Source organism: Nesoenas mayeri (genome assembly GCF_963082525.1).
Source record: "Nesoenas mayeri genome assembly, chromosome: 3".
NCBI classification, from domain to species: domain Eukaryota; kingdom Metazoa; phylum Chordata; class Aves; order Columbiformes; family Columbidae; genus Nesoenas; species Nesoenas mayeri.
In genome coordinates this window covers 101,161,068-101,175,975 of record NC_137544.1, presented here as the reverse complement: position 1 = coordinate 101,175,975, position 14,908 = coordinate 101,161,068, and the positions used below count along the sequence as shown (strand labels likewise).

General features: G+C 38.4%; 1 protein-coding gene across 10 annotated transcripts in view; it reads right to left on the bottom strand.

Annotated features, from left to right (window-relative positions):
* Nucleotides 1-967: 967 nt before the first annotated feature.
* Nucleotides 968-14,908, bottom strand: part of DISP1 (dispatched RND transporter family member 1) — a gene marked incomplete at its 3' end in the record, with an annotated part of 90,164 nt that continues 76,223 nt past the window's right edge. For 9 of the 10 annotated variants that reach the window (XM_080341351.1, XM_080341347.1, XM_080341352.1 and 6 more), the window contains 5 exons: nucleotides 13,093-13,216; nucleotides 11,700-11,827; nucleotides 11,157-11,254; nucleotides 9,037-9,134; nucleotides 968-4,612 (listed from right to left, as the gene is read on the bottom strand). In XM_080341351.1, the coding sequence (XP_080197477.1) occupies nucleotides 968-4,612; nucleotides 9,037-9,134; nucleotides 11,157-11,254; nucleotides 11,700-11,827; nucleotides 13,093-13,216 (4,093 nt within the window). Of the gene's footprint in view, nucleotides 4,613-9,036; nucleotides 9,135-11,156; nucleotides 11,255-11,699; nucleotides 11,828-13,088; nucleotides 13,217-14,908 lie in introns of those variants that run through there. The other variant, XM_080341346.1, reaches the window with a different exon arrangement.

Sequence of the window (14,908 nt, the reverse complement as noted above, 5' to 3'; positions counted from 1 at the left end):
TTTATATACGTACCTATGCCACACAAATAAGTATACTTTTCTTGTCATCTCTAGGAAGCAAATAATATGCACTTACTACTGTTTCCACCTGTATTCTTTCGTATTTACCAGTAACTCTACACAATAACTGCCAGAAAGGGCAGTTTAAATCAGGGGTGTCCAACTCCATTACATGGGGGGGGGCCACATCAGCCTCGCGGTTGCCTTTAAAAGGCCGAATGTAATTTAAAGACTGTATAAATATAACAACTCCTACATTTATACAGTCTCAAAATTACATTTGGCCCTTTAAAGGCAACTGTGAGGCTGATGTGGCCCCTGGTGAAAATGAGTTTGACACTCCTGGTGTAAACATTTTACTGTACTATGTACACAGATGTGCCACAATGGCACTGCAAGTGCTGCTGACCTCCAAGAGCTTTTCTTTAGATTTTGTTGGGAATAATAGTCAAAAAACCTCCCCAAACAGGCTGCCCTGCAGAGCTGGTCTTTGAGACAATCCCCAATGAACACCGTTACAGTCCTGCCGCTGCTTCAAGGTGAGCACAAGTCTGCCAAGGCAGCAGTAGGATAAAGTTAAATTATGCACCCGAAAACGTGGCAATCTCAGTCTACCTCAAACTTTATCAACCTCACAAGCCCTGGCTTAAGAAAAGGGAGAGTTTCTTTGTAGCGCTTTATTTATTGATGTGGCTTATAAGGGGAATTCAAACTTTAATGCCCTGGGACAAAAACTAAATTAAATATAATCCATCTTATGAGTTTTAGCAAAAAAACCCCGTTCTGGACAGCATCAGGTTTTACTACACGTAATGGCTTTATAAAATGTATAAATGTTACTGTTCTATAAAATACATTTTTCATTCCAAAATGCAAATTATAACTCATATTTATTCAGGACTTTCCTTTATAGTGTTTTAAGCTTACTTTTAAAAGAAAGACACAGGATTGTCAAATTAAAGATTTATTATAGTGTTTTTATTAACAAACTTTGATTGGAAAGTTCTGGGCGCATTAACATAGGAGGCACATTGGCTTCGATGTTTGGCATTTGACAGTCAACAGAATTGCACTTCACTGCGATAGCCTTGCTACAGCAGTGTGAATTTTCACGGCAACCCTCATAGCGACCCTCTCTCACTGACCTGCTCAGCAGATGTTTTTTATCATTTTGGTCAGCCTTCAAAACCCGCTCATTCTGCAAGGAATGCTGACCCATCTTGCTCTCAGCTTTCTTTTTCTGCTTTGACAGCGAGACTTTCTTGCTTTCAACCCCATTCGCTTCTGTACCACCCTTGTCATCACACTTGTCCATCTGCTGACAGAATCCCTTTGGGTTATTTGATAGACTGTTCTCACATTCGGAGCAACGCACTATCAGAGGTCCCGCGTTTCGGCAAAGAAACTGCGAGGAGCTCATCACCTTTGGAACAGTTCTTAGGTTTTCCTCTGGGTTTTGATGAGCGTGTGGATCTGTCCTGTTTATTCTTTGATGTGCCTGAAACTGTTGCACTGATTGGAGGAAAAAATTTTTCGGCAGAGAGTTCTGCGTCATCGTTCTTTTGAGCCTTCCTTGAAGGCAACTGCAGTGGAGGACGTGCTGGACCGGGTGCACGTAACCTTCAGCGGTTTGCTGTAAAGCATTTATAGGAGCTACAGAGCTTTGGATCTGCAGAGTTCCCGGTGAAGGAGAACACTGGTAACAGAAGGTATCGCTTACCTGCTGACAGGAGTGCGGACTCCACTGCACTGCCACTTGCTTATAGGCATCGGGACAGCTACACTGCCTGTTCTGGGAGAAAATTGGGCATATGGTGTGCTGGTCAAGAGCTGGCTGTAGCATAGCTGAACTAGCAACATTTTTAATGCTTTTACTCACTTCGCTACTATAGGCTGAATGCATAGGCATACACACATTTTGGGGCCTGCTACTGAAGAGCTCTGAGCAGAGATGAGTTTCTTCGTACGTCACCTTCTCAGCAGGGTTACAGACACCGGTCTGGGACGCCAGAGGCTCAAGCTCATAGTGCTCATGCTCCATTTCTGGTTTTTGACTTCTGGAGTCCAGCTGATATTTGCCAACGGGATGGGATTTACTTTGAGCTCTGCCTCCTTGGGCTTCTGAAAAGGTCTGAGAGAAGGCACTACACCGCAATTTTTTTGGTAGTGGGATCTGGCCACAAGTGCCTTGGGGTCCAAGGCATCGGCACATGCACTGGAAGAAGAACGTTGCAAAAGCCCAACTAATGCACATTATAAGCATCATAAAAGTGCCAAGCTGCGTGTAGGCCAGCACTGTAGAGGGCATCATCATTGCTCCAGCTACAAATGTAGTCAATGCAGCCATTGCAATAGCAGAACCCATACGGCTTAAAGAAAAAATGACTTTTCCCTCTCGGTCAGGGTCGGGGGCTAAGCGATAGGCCACTCCATAATGAACAGCAAAGTCTACAGATAAGCCAACAGCCACTGAAATAGTGACAGATTCTAACACATTTAGCTCCCATCCAAGAAGAACCAGAGAACCTACAGTGACGAAAATAGTTCCAGCTATTGAAACTATTGCATAAAGGCTTATAATTATATTCCAAGTCGTAAGAAGCATTACACTAAATGCAACAGCAACTGAAAGACCCATGGCAATCAGAGTACCATCAGAAAGACTATCCTGAAGATCGTAAAATTCCAGGTTACTCACGAACCAACCATTGCTAAGACCTTCAGGAGCAGAACTAAGCTCACTTGAAATCCATGAGTCGACCTCTTTGTAGAACTGATGCATCTTCTCATAAGCCAGTGTGAAGAGGTAGGTGCTTTGGAACTCCAACACCACTGCCCTGATGGTGTCATTGAGGTCAAAGCGAGGCCCTGGGGTTTTACTATCTAAATGGTACCCTGTGCTTCTTTCTAGCTCCATTATAGCCCTCTTGATACATAGTTCAAAAACTTCTTGTTTGTAGGGAAAGCTCCAGTGGCTGCAGCAGGGGTAAAGAGATGGCTCATCACAGTCTTGATTTTCCATCCACTGCTTAAATGTTTCAATAAAGCAGCTTGTGAAGTCTTGTTCTTCGGTCTGATAGTAAAACGTTTGATTTCTTAACTTCTGACAGAAACGTAAAATCCAAACCTGTGAAGCTGGGCTAGCAATATTAAAACTTCTGTCTAGCTGCAGCTTTCCTTTACTTTTAGGGTTTAAAGGGTTACCATTATCCTCAGGTGTGACACCCCAGATTACTGTAATCGGCATGTGGAGCTCCTCTCCATGGTGGACACGTTCAAACATAAAAAGCTTTTTGTATTCTGCATCATATCGTTCAAATGGGTGAGAAGACCTAAATACCTGAAACTCAGAGAGCTCCAGTGACGGCAATTTCATCTTTGGATTTACACAGACGATGTATGCTCCACCAATTGTTAAGGCAAGGAACCAGAAAAGCCAAATATAGCGAAATTTGATAACAATGCATGGCAAAACTTTTTCAAAAAATATCCTGGATGCTTCAGAGACTGCAAAAATAGTCTTGTGGAACATTTGGCACAACACTGTCCAGCAGTTTTTGTTGTTGTACACCCTCTGCTGAGGTTTCTTAAAGCAACTGAAAATATTGAGAAGATATCGTTCATGTAATACAACTACAGCAGGTAGCCATGTAACCATTAAAACATAATTCACCAAAATGGCAGTGCCGGCATAAACACCGAAACACCTGATTGCTGTGATATTGCTGACATAATTAGCATAGAAGGCAGCGGCGGTAGTAAAACTCGTGACAAACATGGAAAGAGCAGCGTGTTGCAACGTGATGCTCACTGTCTCGGAAGTTCCTGCATGAGGTTTGTCAAATTTTGTGTAGTTCCAAACGTCACATAAGACAAAAGCATCATCTGCTCCAATCCCAACAAGAATAATCAATGCAGTGAGATTCATGAATGGGAAGAACTCGAAATTAAATACTACTCGATACAGAAAATAAGAAATAATCAAGGAACTAATTATTGCAAACATAGTCATCAGCGTGATAAACATGGACTTCGTGTACACACACATAACTAATAAAACAATCACGATGGCTATGGCAGGATACACAGTATCCATCAACAGGTAATCCTGAAACAATCTATGTTTTATTCCAAACTCAATCCCTGTGACGGTGGTTACACCATCAGAAGCATTCCAGTTTTCAAAGTTATCCAGGTAAATACTCATCATGCTTTCTCCTTTCTCGGTCGGGGAGAAGAGCATGCTGTATTTTAAAGCTGGTAAGACATAGTCAGCTGTCTTTGGGCTTAGAAAATCCTTGTCCACTAGATAGTGAAGGATCTGGTAAACAGCGTTGTACTTGGTACATTTGCGAGGCACGTTTGTACACTTGAGTTGGTCTTTCCTTTTGGCATTCATGTCCCAGCAGTCCGGCCCCAGGGTTCCGTTGTAGTAGTATTTGGCACATGTGCGAAGCAGCTTTAGGGTGTGAGAGACATCCCGTTCGACGATTTTTTGACATGATGACCTGTTGTTTAGAATAGCCACATAGTTGCCCAGCGTCCAGCTGGGACAGCACGAAGCAGCAGTGGCTCTCTGGCAGAGATCACCGAACTGGGAGTGGGATCTGATCTGTATAAAGACAGGCAGCGCAAAAAATACAGTTTAAAGTAATAGTTTGAATTACTAGAAATATTCACCCACCAAAAAAAAAAATCCAAAGTGATGAAAATTCAGCTTATGGTGCTTTTGTGTTAACATTTTAAATTCTTATTTCCACACACATTGTTTTTGATCAGCATCCTCTTACCTGCAGCAGACTACATCAGCAGTAACTCAGTGTAATGACTTGTCACAGCAGCATAAAACTGGCAGCAGCATTCTAATTCTAGTGTTTGAAGACGCACTAAGATTTTTTTCCTGACTGAGGTCTATTAAAGCTCTTCTGTTACCTCACACTATAGTCCTGCAAATAAACAACTGTCTGTACATCAGTGAAGTTTCATTCTGCTTGGAATCACATATTGAGGTTCCTAGGAGACACGGGGATTCACTGTCCAGAAAGAAAGGATGTGACAGCTCTACGACACCCTCCATCATCTGACCTCTCTTCTACAACCCTGGCTTCATCACTTGTTTAGCTCTTGCCCAGCTGACAGACATTTCCCCAGGCCGGCCAGCCTGCCTCCCAGGCACTGTTGGTCCCCGAGTCCTGCCGGATTTCGGAGGCACAAGATAACTCCCTGTGCCACGGAGCACCCCAAAGTTTGAACATTTTGGGTAAGGAGTGTCCTTAGTTAAATGAGTGTTAATCCCTTATGTGAACACTCTTCTTTCACTTCATTCCAGATTCCACTGAAGCCAGTGAGAGCACGACTTTGCTAAATCACCATAAGATGCTTTTAGGCAGAAGTATCTATAAAATAGAACTGAAACTCTTGAGTTTCAAGGTTAGATCAGGGAAATTTTCTCAAGTTGGGAAAACTCAATCTTGATAGGGCACGGGAAACACAAGTCGTAAAAGCCAGAACTTCTGGCTTGTTATATGTGGCAAATTAGAATTAATCCTTCAAACAATTAGATATATGTAAAATTTCAGTCTTAATCAAGTTACATAAAATGAACACTATTAATACAGTCGCATTAATAAAGCTGTGTGCTTAAGAGTTTACAGGACTTGGCCCTGAAACCATTATCTGTGTATGTTTTAAATTTAGGTGATCTGAAATATACCACTTTGCCTTTTTTTTTAAGCAAAATTGCACGGGCTTAATATTAGCAATCCTTTGTAATGCAGCCAAAAAAAACCTGCACTAGGGGATTCTCATGGCAGTTATAAAAGCTTTAATGCAGACTTAATTTTGTCAACCAGTTTCTGAACAATAACAAACTGGCATTCCAAAAAACCAGGATAATTCACATTTGATTGTTTCCAGATAAAAACACTCACACATGCAAACTCAGGAAAAACTGAACAACCTACTCAATAAAAGGAAGCACTGGAATACTATTTTTCATGGCACATCTCCAGGTTAATCCTATGAGGATATAATAGGCAAATTGGGAGGAAGGGATTGTATTGTCTTTTCTATGTGTTCAAGTTCAAGATGGGCCAATAAGGTTTATATGCTGTTCTTCAACACTTGCTGCAGGCCACAAACATTCACCAGTAAAGCAACTGTTGCCAAAGATAAAGTAACATGAGCTGGCAGCTGGAAATTAGAAATTAAAATACAAAATTTAGCTCCGGATAGGTCATTAAAATACTATGCAAAAAATTAATATATTGTAGCATTGGGCCTTGCTGGTGATCCAAAGGAATTATAAAGGCCATTTTGCTGTTGCCAGATTTGGTCTGCCCCTGGCAGTATTTTCATTTATTTTGGAACAAGTAAGGAGACTAAGCAGTGCAACCTCCACACATGCCGTGTCTGAGGGCAGATTTGCCCAAATGAAGCTACACAGGGACAAAGAATTACAAATACACAGTTTTGGGGAAGCAGTCTGAGGAGATCGTTTACAGTCTTTGAAGTTTATAAAATAACTGCTTATGGTTTATAGGGAAAACATTCTACAATTAACAGGTAAAATAAAGGGCTGCTCTCATCCAAGAAGCAAAAAATGTGAACACCTCCCATAGCTATTTTGTACATAATGTTTCCATGAAGATTGTAGAACTACCATATGCTAAGCAGCTGTAGGACGGAGCCCCTAAGTGTCAGTAAAATATATAGTTAAAGTAGTTACAAGCAGATGGGAATATAATTAACACATAGGGGATATATTGCTAGCTCATATTAAAGCAAATAGTTGGTGCTGAAATCCTGTTTATCATCAGAAAAATACATAAATTCTAAGGTTTGCATTCCCAGAAAATAGTGACGTTTTCCTGTCTTTAAACACAGAAAGCTTTGCCACTTATTTCAACAGGGCTGTGGCTCTAAACAAGCACGAATTCAACAACAAAAATAACTACAGACAGAAGAGGGTCTGTGAGACCAGGCGGTCACTGGAGCCGTGCATTTCTCAGCTTCAGCCCTTTTCTGAGCCCTGACTACCTAAATTTTATAATAAATTTACACAGACCAGCAATAATCACAAAACCTATCAGTATCAATTTGGTTTGCCTACTAACTAGCTAAAAATCAACGCTGCTATCATGATGCACTGTCATTCTGCTCAGCTGAGATGTTCGATTACTGTATTAACTAAATACTTAAATTGCAAAAAGGATACATAGAAACATCATCTGCAACCATATTCTTGATCAATATCTAAACAACTGTGGGTGTAGCTGAAATAGCCAACATTTAATTTTCTGAAGTGTCCTTATTTTAAAAAGAAGAGCTGTTTTTATGGATACAAGATGCATGGTTCTTTTTTTTGAAGTACTTTCATCTATCCCTCAAAAAGTAAAGAGTATTTGAAATTAGACATTATTATCAACTCGTGCATATAGGGAGAAAAAAAAATATTCTTCAGGACTAATGCAAGCATTACCAAGATTATTCTTCAAAGGCAATGAACTGGTTTTTATGCTGTTATAAAGAAGTATTTTTCTTTTTCTATCCAGATTGCATTGTTTTGCAATGATCTACACTACCTGGGATTTACCTGCATCAGCTGCCCGTGTGACTAAACCTCTACAGTTAAACACACAGATTAGCATCTCCTCCCTTACTCTTAATTTTTACCCTTGCAAAAGGTTTCCCTCCTGATTGAACTGGTGATGTGATTCCTCCCTAGCTCACTTCATTCAAAACTGAGCCGGGTTGGTTTAAATACTGCGCTTCGCTCATCTGGCTCATTCTGATTGAAAGAGATAAAGGGCAAATCACATGAGCCATCCTGTCGGGGCAATAATCTCTGATGGGGAAATGAAGAACGTTTCATGAGTGTGTGAGGACAAAAAACACCCCACCAGGGGCCAAGCAGGACAGAATGCCAGCTGTTGTGCATAACAGTGTGGGAATTTGCTAAATACATTTGTTTAAAAGACCACCATTAAAAAAATCTAATAACGAAAATATTCCTCATGAAATAGATGTGGTATAATATGAAGTTGTTTATGATTATTTTTGTTTTGGAGGAGAAAAAAAACACCCTGGAAATAAAAGGATCATTATTAATAGAGGGAAACATGCTGCTTTACTTCCATACAAAGTCACCAGTACCCAGCAATGGGTTACTCAGCAGTTCAAAGGAAAAATTTTAGTAATTTCCAGCAAGTGACAAGCTTATATTTTACAAATGCACCACCTGAACGCTTATTTTAGCCTTTGCTGGTTAACTCCCATCAGCTGAAACTGGACATCAATCAGAGCACTAACTTATCTCCTCATGCATGTAAAATAAGTTCTGGTAAACTCTGCAGCTGGCTACTACAATGGTTATTTTGACTATGTAGAAAGACAGCTGAGAAAAATTGCAACAGGGCCAAACAGACAAGGCCAAAGTGTTCTCTTTCGTTCTCTCAGTTTTAAAGAGAAAATTATACTACTCTGAGAGTATCACTATTCATATCTAATTAATTGGGCTATATTTCTGGGTACTGTATCGATGTTCCTTTCATGTCCATCTCCAACCTATTTTCTTTTGACCTGAAAAAATATATATATGTGTATTAGAAATAAAAATCTGAGTGACCCACTGGCTGTAAGAGAAAACTGCATGTGCTATGAGGATGCAGTCAGTTCACCTGAAGGTGAAAAAGCAAGAAAAAATGAATTATTTGCTGGAAAACAAAAACAAAAATCCATGGAATAATATCCTAAGAAGAAACATACAGCAAATGTTAAGCAAGTTTCTGAAGCAACCCTGCTCCATCCCATTCTGGATGGGATTAGTAGCAAACCCAAATTCTCCTACATAATCTGATTTTACAAATTGAAAGCTGTTTTTTAACTTGGCCTGCATGCTGACTGACCATCTGAAAAGGGGGTGAACAATGTGAAATCCTCTCATACGCTACTGCCTGGCAATGGGCTGCAAAACAAAGTTTCAAACACGTTTCATGTATCTGCAAGTTAAACAAATTAAATGTCATCCTTACTTACCCTCAAGTTATCTACATTGCACATTGACTTAATTGCATTCAAATTCCATAAATTCTCCCCTTCTGTTGATGTAAACACCACTCGTGAATAGCGATCACCTGAAATTACAGGAGTGGAGTTTATGGATTATTTGGGTGTGTCTGGTATCAAAGACTGAGGCAAAATCCCACCAATCAAAATGACACAGATTAAATATTTGTCAGTTCATGGGAATCCACCTCCTTTTTAAGATGAGCTATTTATCTCTAAGACTCAGTCCACATAAAAGTTCCAGTTTCCTTAAAGTGCTTATAGTAAATATGGCATCTTCAACATTATATAACACATAGAAGCTCTGCAGACTTCTATTCAAGCAAATGATCTTCTGAAATATGACAAACAAATAAAAATCAAAAGATCTAATCAGCAAACTATGAAATTCTTGGCACAGCATAATGGCAGTGCACAGATAATAGTAATCAAAGGCTGATTTAGTAACTCATTTGGGAATATAAATAATAATTATAAAGCTGTTTCTACAAGAATGTTTTTGCCTTAGAAGCAAATGACTGCAGTGGAAATTGTTGCAATATCCTTGAGGCCATTTTAAAGAATTCTACAGTTTAGATACATACAGCTTAAATTACAAATTACATCACATTTATTAGAAGACAGCTTTTAGGAAAGGAAATATTTACTTAGTGGCACTGAGATCTTTATGCGTAACTAACAAGAGAAACATATACATATAGAAGCACAAATACAGAGTACTGCATAACGCAATATGGTACTTTGGGTTAAGAAATGTTACTACCTTAATTAAAATACTCCAAAAACCGAAGGGCTGATTTTTTTTTCTCACTGCTATGAATTTTGCCTTTCACAAGATTGTAATGAAAAGACTGAGGGGTCTTTTTATGATCTTTTTCTCAAGAAAACTGAAATCTACTGATCTTAAAGCAGGCAAAGACACTAGGAAGGACAAATATGGGTCAACAAGAAATCAACTGTTTTCTTTAGACAACGGACTGGCAAACCTTCCCATAGAAGCACAATTCCTTCATGACTGCCACAACTGAGAATATGCAGAAACAGGAGTGGAAAGAATGAGGGTGAGATGACACAGAAACAGTGGGCAGGGGAAGAGGAGTTAACTCTGCTTCGAGCTGCAGGTAATGCTCAGTATTGAGAACATTTCCTACACGAGATCTGCTCAGTCTCATTTGGTTCTGCTCACAGGAGCAGAAATGACAACTTTTCTCGTGTCTTCTCACTTCGATGTAAGACCATATCGTACGGGGAAAAAAAAAACAAACCAAAACATAAATTTGTATTTCACCCTGGTTTTTACTGGTCATTGTTCTCTCATATCAAGTAATATAAACAAATAATTTCACAATTATGTTTTTGTGCTCTGTTATCAGTCTCCACAGACTGAAGTAGTTGCAAATGAGCCCAGGTCATTACGTGAATAAAGGCAAGATCTAAATCTGGTAAACCAGTTGCTCTCTGCCAGAATGGGACTTATCAAAGTTCTGCAGTAGGCCTTGTAAAAAGTCAATAAAGACTTCTTTGTCTTTTCTGTCCCCTGGCTTAACTTAAACAGCTTCATAAGCCTTTGGTAATTTAAGTTGGGGGTTTGTGTTTGTTTGTGTTTGTTTTTGTTTTGTTTTGTTTTTACCCTAAACAAAGCCCTAAATTCTGGACCGGATATGTATGACCTGTGGGTGTCTTTTAGGACATATACAGGAGAAGTTATTTTGATGTAGGCTTTTTAGAGTTAAGTTACAGATAAAACAACTTTTTCCCTAGTGTAAACTGAGTGCTACCTCTATAGTCATACACAAAACACTGTTTTTACAAAAATCAGCATTACCAATAACTATTAAAAATTTTACAGGAAATGGAACTGATTAAAGGAAGAGCTTTAAGTAAATACAGTTGTTTGCTAAGAAGAACCAATAGGACACCACATTTCAGCCCAAATTCTTCGAAATTTTTCTACACCGAAAGAAGGTGCTTATCATGAATATACTAAGCAAAAAATATTTTCATAATAAAGAATAGAATATACAAAAGAGATTAGAAATCATTCAACTGGCAGAAGTTTTCAGCCTTCCTTACATCATTTCTCCACTTACTTGGAATGTCGCAGAAAAAGGTATCCTTGTGGAAGTTCCAGTCTGCTTGCCTCTTCTCTCTTTCGTAGTGATCATCTGACCATCTATCTTCCTGATGACTAAAACAGAACAAACAGTTTTACCTTAGCAAAGAGACTGTGAATAAAAGGAGTATCCAAACAAGTCACACATCTTAGTAACTGACATATAAGAAAACATATTTTACCAATGTGACCTTGCTATACAAAAACTGAAACATTCCTTGAATTTTCTGTATAAATTAGAGACTTCAAGGGAAATTACATGGAGCGCAGTACTGAAAATACCCATAATTCAAAGAGTAAAATAAAATCACACTTTTTTTTAAAGAGATCATGATGGGAAATACCTAGTTCCATGTGACAGACCTTGAGAATTGTAGATGATCAGATTCAATATTTATTGAAATAAGTGGCAGCGTATATATATATATATATATTAACTTCAGAGGATATTGAAGCAATCTCTATGTACATACAAAAAAAACCCCAAGAAAATAAAACGCATTTCAATACAAATTCTTACCTCTTAGCTTGCTCATCTGCATATTTGAAAGGATAATTTGCAAGTGTTGCTTTGTACCCTGTGTTTTTCACCATGTTGTTCCACGTGACCAATCTCTGTCCTATGGCCGTCCCTCTTGGTTCAAAACCCTAAGTAAAGAGCACCACAAAATTCCATTAATACTTTTCATTCTTTAGCTCAAACGGGAAAGTGGAAACATGACCAAAGTGACGGATAGTTTTCATTATGAAGCACAGTTACTCCAGGCGTCTACTTCTAAGGGTAAAATGCTTTATGACAGGTCAGACAAAATAATGACCAACTATACCGAGTGACAAGGGATTAAGAATTCTTGCACGTACGACTTCTCTCCCTCAGAAGTGATGATGATTTAGTCTACCAAACATTCAACACTCAGTTTTCAGAGAAAGGGTGTTCCACAATGTCCTCTTCTGTACCTCAAGTATCACTCTTTACTGATGAACTACGAATAAAAACACTCAAGTGTATCTTCTCTATTTCTCCAAGAAAAAGGCAAATCTTTAAATAATTCTGAAAGTGACTTTGAAACAATTTCAATAACTTGGCTGTTTTCAAGAAATACACATTACATATGGATACATAGAGATATAAGCTACTATAATATAAATAACAATAATTTACAGGAACAGTATATTTTTATTTGAGGATAATAATTAAACACAATACTTTCAATAAAAGTCCTGAAAGCGACTCATGGGTAGATAGCTCATGAAAACTAAGAAATGAGTGCAGTATTCAACAGAATCTGCTAAAAATTACTTTCAGTCTCTCAATATGGATATCATCTCATCCCCAGAAGGCACTTAGAATCCCCCTTCCTTTAACAGATCCTGACCCTCACTCTTTGAAACCTGATTTAGAACGTATGGGCTGTGTTGTACTGTGCTGTACGTCTAAAACTGGGATGAATTTACATTATTCAATGCACACGAGTTCTGTTGAAAGACATATGAGCTTCCAACAGCAAAATGCAGGAGGAATTTAAATAAGGGGCCAGCATTCTCTGATGGCAACTGTGTTTTTGTATCATTGTTAGCTGCTCTCATGTCAAGATTTAATGCATTTTTTTAAATTAGAGGAATTAAAAGGCTTTTTAACACCTTACTTCTTTCATGGATTCATTAGCCACAAATTGCTTCTGCAAGCTTACTGCCAACTCAATCTCTCTGAAAATTGATTCCCAAACAGATTCACAGTACAGGGAAGCTCTTCAGCTATGTTAAGAGTCAGTTTTCTCCTCCGGGCAGATCTCAACTTCAGAGGAACGTATCAATTGCTGTACTTGTATCTGCTGCTTACTGGTACCGCTGCAAAAAAAGCCAGCAAACCAAAACCACTCATTTGTCAGTACAATTGGTTAATATTTACCTACCAGCAATGGATCAGAGAAATCTGGAAGGTCTGGAACTAATATCCCGACCAGCGCACACACCACTATTAACACCGTACACATGCCCAGGACCACCACGGGCCAGTCAGCGATCAGCGCAGCGTAGCTATGGGGAGAGGAGCACAGAAAAGATGTTACAGAAATAAAAGTTACACACAAAATTAATCCATCCTTCTCTAAGGAACCGTGCTGAAATGCTGACCTGTTTTCTCTGTCCTACCTGAGATTAAGCTACCACACATGGATGGAAATCTCTTGGAAACAGTTTATTTCTATGCTCTTTTTTTTGAAGTAAGAAAACAAAAACCACCCTCCCCCCCGTTCTATCAAGTTTCCCTACTGAAGCTTTATATCGTTATGTAGAAAAGCTTTTCATATCAGACTATTATTTTTTCTCCCCTCAGGATTCTGATAAACATGTAGGTTTTATCTCAGCTTTTCTTTGTGCTGCTACAGAGGTAATCAACTATGGGCTACCAAAATACATAATACATATTCAGTATTTGAAACAGTCATAGCAGTAATTTACATTAAATGTTTTTACATAAAAATGCAAAAAAAATAGCATATGTGAAGTGAAAACTGTTGTTTAAGACTAAACTCAATTTTTAAAGTATAAATACTTTTCCTTAACTTTTGGAATAGGTATCATCTATGGTTGGGGACCACTAGGAAATAGATGCTTTGCTAAAAATTTAATAATAGAAAACATCATAGGTCCTTCTTTGAAAGCTTAAGCTTTTTAAGAAAAACATCAAAGAGAAAAAAATTGATTCTTAAAGTAGAACCCAAAACTCCCACATTCCCTCTATATTTAAAATAGTCATTGTAAAAAATACTCAAACTGTATATACTAATGACCCATAAAATCTGCTGTAAATTCAAAGGTGCAAAGGAGTTGCAACATAATACATGAACTAATCAGCAATAATTGTTTAGCCTTCTGTATAACACATAACTTTGGATTATGACTCTTAGTTCATTCTAAATTTTAAGAGTGCAAGAATTTTTATATGCAAATCCAATTTTCATCATTTTCAGAAAATATTTTAATTTTTGTTAAATTGACAGAAAAGTATCAGAAAATAAAGCAAAATCCATAAATCTTATTTTCTTAATAATTTTTCTTACAATAAGGACTTGAATTCATAGAGTTTCTCTTTCAACGGCAACTGTCTAATCTTGTGAGCAAAGAGAGCATAGAAAGTCCCAAACAGTTTAAAAGGCATTAGAAAAATAATTATACACTATGAATCATTCTATACCAAGTCTCTGCACACACTCACTATGGATGAAGAAGATCTATACTCGTTTCCTCCTCAACTTACATGCAACATAACACGAAGTTTCGAGCAGAGCACTTTCCTGACTTATTTCTGCTGTCTTAAAAGACGGTTCTTTCTCAGTTTCAGAGCAACTCATTATCTAATCACAATTCAATTATTGACTTTACAGAAATGTCCTGTCCCGTTGCTGGGAAAGGAGGTGATACCCAGCTCCTCGCTCCAGCAACAGCTTCCCAATTTTATAGCTGTAAAATCACCAGCAGCAAGCAAGCTTATTGCTGACCTTCCACAGCATGTGGAAATATGTATGGGATAGAGGTCTAAGCACAGCTTTAGGGAGCAAGGAAGTCCAAAGCTCTACATGTATCTCCATTTCCCATTAGGTAAATGTGGAATAATTCTTGCACTGACACAAGAGGTTAATTAGCAAAAGCTTGAAAAGCAATCTGAAGTGTAAGTTTTTTATTAAAGTGAATCACAAAGGGGCAGCTTGCCAAATGAGCGATTGTACA